At 44.0% G+C, this 3,751-nt stretch overlaps 1 protein-coding gene across 1 annotated transcript; it reads right to left on the reverse strand.

Moving 5' to 3' along the window:
- Positions 1-2,943: 2,943 nt before the first annotated feature.
- Positions 2,944-3,543, reverse strand: LOC130966343 (uncharacterized). The gene has a single exon (XM_057891131.1). The coding sequence runs from the start codon at positions 3,541-3,543 to the stop codon at positions 2,944-2,946; it is 600 nt and encodes a 199-aa protein (XP_057747114.1).
- Between the last annotated feature and the right edge of the window lie 208 nt (positions 3,544-3,751).

The following is a 3,751-nucleotide window of genomic DNA, read 5'->3' on the forward strand; positions in this document are numbered from 1 at the left end:
AAAGCTTTTGCAACACTAAACTTAAGATTGTTGATCGTCCTCGAGCAACGATGAACAAAAGAAAAGCGAATTGGTAAATTGGGAGGGTTAGATTTCGGTTATGAGGGGGCGGTAAATTGGGAGGGAAGATTTGAATTTAAAGTGGGTGGGTTTGGTGGAAATTGAATGATGGATTTATGATGGGTTTTGGGAAGAGTGTGTATGGCAAAAAGGGAAAGTAGGGTGTGGGTTTCAAGGTTTAGAAGGTAGGAGAGAGAAGGGAAAGGCGGGATAGGTGGAGATTCTGTGGGACCCAGTGTCTGAGAAGCTTCCAAGCTTGAGCTGCCTACTCCCTACCTGGCGTTCAATGCAAAGAATGGGAATTAAATGCCCACTGCGGACCACAAAGTTGGCCGTACTCTTTCAAAGGCGTTGAATGCCCAGGATGCTCCGATATTGGCGTTCAACACCAATGCATAATCCCTTTTGGGCGTTGGCCGCCCAAAATGCATCTTGTCTGGTGTTCAATGCCAGGATTACTCCTTAGTGGGCGTTGGACGCCCATAGGGGACCAAGGAGTAGTTTTTCTCAGCTCCTGTGTGGGTGTTAGACGCCCAGCTTTCTCCTTGTCTGGCGTTCAACACCAGCAAGGGACTCTCCCTAGGGTGTTCTATTTTCAGTTTTGTATGTCTCTGTGTTTGTTTTAAGTGCTGCACATGATCACAAACATCAAAAGCAAAGGAAAACTATAGGAAATAAATTAAAAATGAAATCAAATGAGAATAAATAAAATAAATAAAATAATAGTACTCTACTTATAGTTGGGTTGCCTCCCAACAAGTGCTTTTTTTACCGTCATTAGCTTGACGGATAGCTCCATTACAGAGGTAGGTAGGGGCTCAAATCTTCACCCCTTACAGTGAACTTTCTTCATGTGTGGTGCATGAAATTGTGATCATCAATGGCGCCATCAACATGGTACGCTCATTGCAATCTCAACTCTCTATCACAACTCCGCACAACTAACCAGCAAGTGCACTGGGTCGTCCAAGTAATAAACCTTACGCGAGTAAGGGTCGATCCCACGGAGATTGTTGGTATGAAGCAAGCTATGGTCACCTTGTAAATCTTAGTCAGGCAGACTCAAATGGGTATAGATGATATATGAATAAAACATAAAGATAAAGATAGAGATACTTATGCAATTCATTGGTAAGAGCTTCAGATAAGCGAATGGAGATGCTTGGTCCCTTCCGTCTCTCTGCTTTCCTACTGTCTTCATCCAATCCTTCTTACTCCTTTCCATGGCAAGCTTATGCAAGGGTTTCACTGTTGTCAGTGGCTACCTCCCATCCTCTCAGTGGAAATGTTCAACGCACCCTGTCACAGCACGGCTATCCATCTGTCGGTTCTCAATCAGGCCAGAATAGAATCCAGTGATTCTTTTGCGTCTGTCACTAACGCCCCGCCTTCAGGAGTTTGAAGCACGTCACAGTCATTCAATCATTGAATCCTACTCAGAATACCACAGACAAGGTTAGACCTTCCGGATTCTCTTGAATGCCGCCATCAGTTCTTGCCTATACCACGAAGACTCTGATCTCACGGAATGGCTGGCTCGGTTGTCAGGCGAGCACTCGGTTGTCAGGCGATCAACCATGCATCGTGTATCAGGAATCCAAGAGATATTCACCCAATCGAAGGTAGAACGGAGGTGGTTGTCAGTCACACATTCATAGGTGAGAATGACGATGAGTGTCACGGATCATCACATTCATCAAGTTGAAGAACAAGTGATATCTTAGAACAAGAACAAGCGGAATTGAATAGAAGAACAATAGTAACTGCATTAATACTCGAGGTACAGCAGAGCTCCACACCTTAATCTATGGTGTGTAGAAACTCCACCGTTGAAAATACATAAGAACAAGGTCTAGGCATGGCCATGAGGCCAGCCTCCCAAAGAGGGTTCAATCATCAAAACATGATCAAAAGCTGAAAAATACAATAGTAAAAGGTCCTATTTATAGGGAACTAGTAGCTTAAGAATTACAAAAATGAGTAAATGACATAAAAATCCACTTCCGGGCCCACTTGGTGTGTGCTTGGGCTGAGCATTGAAGCATTTTCGTGTAGAGACTTCTCTTGGAGTTAAACGCCAGCTTTTGTGCCAGTTTGGGCGTTTAACTCCCATTTTGGTGCCAGTTCCGGCGTTTAACGCTGGGAATTCTGAAGGTGACTTTGAACGCCGGTTTGGGCCATCAAATCTTGGGCAAAGTATGGACTATCATATATTGCTGGAAAGCCCACGATGTCTACTTTCCAACGCCGTTGAGAGCGCGCCAATTGGGCTTCTCTAGCTCCAGAAAATATACTTCGAGTGTAGAGAGGTCAGAATCCAACAGCATCTACAGTCCTTTTCAGTCTCTGGATCAGATTTTTGCTCAGGTCCCTCAATTTCAGCCAGAAAATACCTGAAATCACAGAAAAACACACAAACTCATAGTAAAGTCCAGAAAAGTGAATTTTAACTAAAAACTAATAAAAATATACTAAAAACTAACTAGATCATACAAAAAAACATACTAAAAACAATGCCAAAAAGCATACAAATTATCCGCTCATCAATGTGCTCTCATGAATGAGCTCCACATGCTCTAGAGACAGGATCCAGTTTACATTATATGGAATGACTGAACTATTTGTGAAGACAACTCTCATTCCAAGTTAGAGGTCTTCAGTGGGGATCTTCTTGTCCCTCCAGCCTTTAGGTACCTTCTTCTTAGTACCTTCCTTCTCAGTGCTTGATGATTGTTGCCCAACACCAAACTTAGAGTTGGTGTTTAAGGGCTCTGTATAACTTAGCACTAAGAGTGAAGGCTTAAACACTATGTGTTGTACAATGGTACCTCCTTTGTCAGAGGGATAGTGAAGGTTGGGGATCTTAAACAAGATATGATCTTCTCACAATCTGAGGACTAGTTCTCCCTTTTCCACATCTATCAAAGCCTTTACAATAGCAAGGAAAGGCCTTCTAAAGATTATGGGGGCATCTCTGTCCTTTTCAGTGTCTAGGATTACGAAATCAGCAGGGAGGTAAAGGTTTTCAACCTTCACTAGGACGTCGTCTACCATGCCATATGCCATTTTCAGGGACTTGTCTGCCATCTCCAGTGAGATCTTGGCAAGCTGTACATTTTGAATTCCCAGCCTCTTCATCACAGAGAGAGGCATAAGATTGATGCTTGAGCCAAGGTCACACAGTGCCTTCTCAAAGGTGATGGTCCCTATAGTGCAGGGAATCAAGAAGCTTCTAGGATCAGGCCACTTTTGAGGGAGCTTCTTTTGAACCAAGGCACTGCATTCCTTGGCCAGTACCACAGTCTCATATCCCTTTGAGGCCTTCAAACACACCATGGAAGGGGGTTCCTTCTCTAATTCCTCGGCTTGAGAGGAGTTAGATTTCAGCTTCCTGAGGATTTCCAGGAACCAAGCAATTTGTTCCTCCTTAGGCTTCTCTTGCTCGTCTAAGGAAGGATATGCCTCATGCTCTCTTATCCGCATAGGGGCATGCATGATGATGTTCCCAACCTCCTCATGAGCTCTGATTTCCTTGAGCACCTCAATAGTAGGCTCCTCTTTGGGTTCGGTCACAACCTCTATAGTGAGGGCCTTGCACACTTCCCTTGGTTTTATTCTGTGTTTCTAGGAAGAGTGTTGGATGGGATCTCTGGGATCCTCTTGATCAGCTGGCCAACTTGTATCTCCAGAT

Source organism: Arachis stenosperma, chromosome 3, assembly GCF_014773155.1.
Source record: "Arachis stenosperma cultivar V10309 chromosome 3, arast.V10309.gnm1.PFL2, whole genome shotgun sequence".
Taxonomy (NCBI): Eukaryota; Viridiplantae; Streptophyta; class Magnoliopsida; order Fabales; family Fabaceae; genus Arachis; species Arachis stenosperma.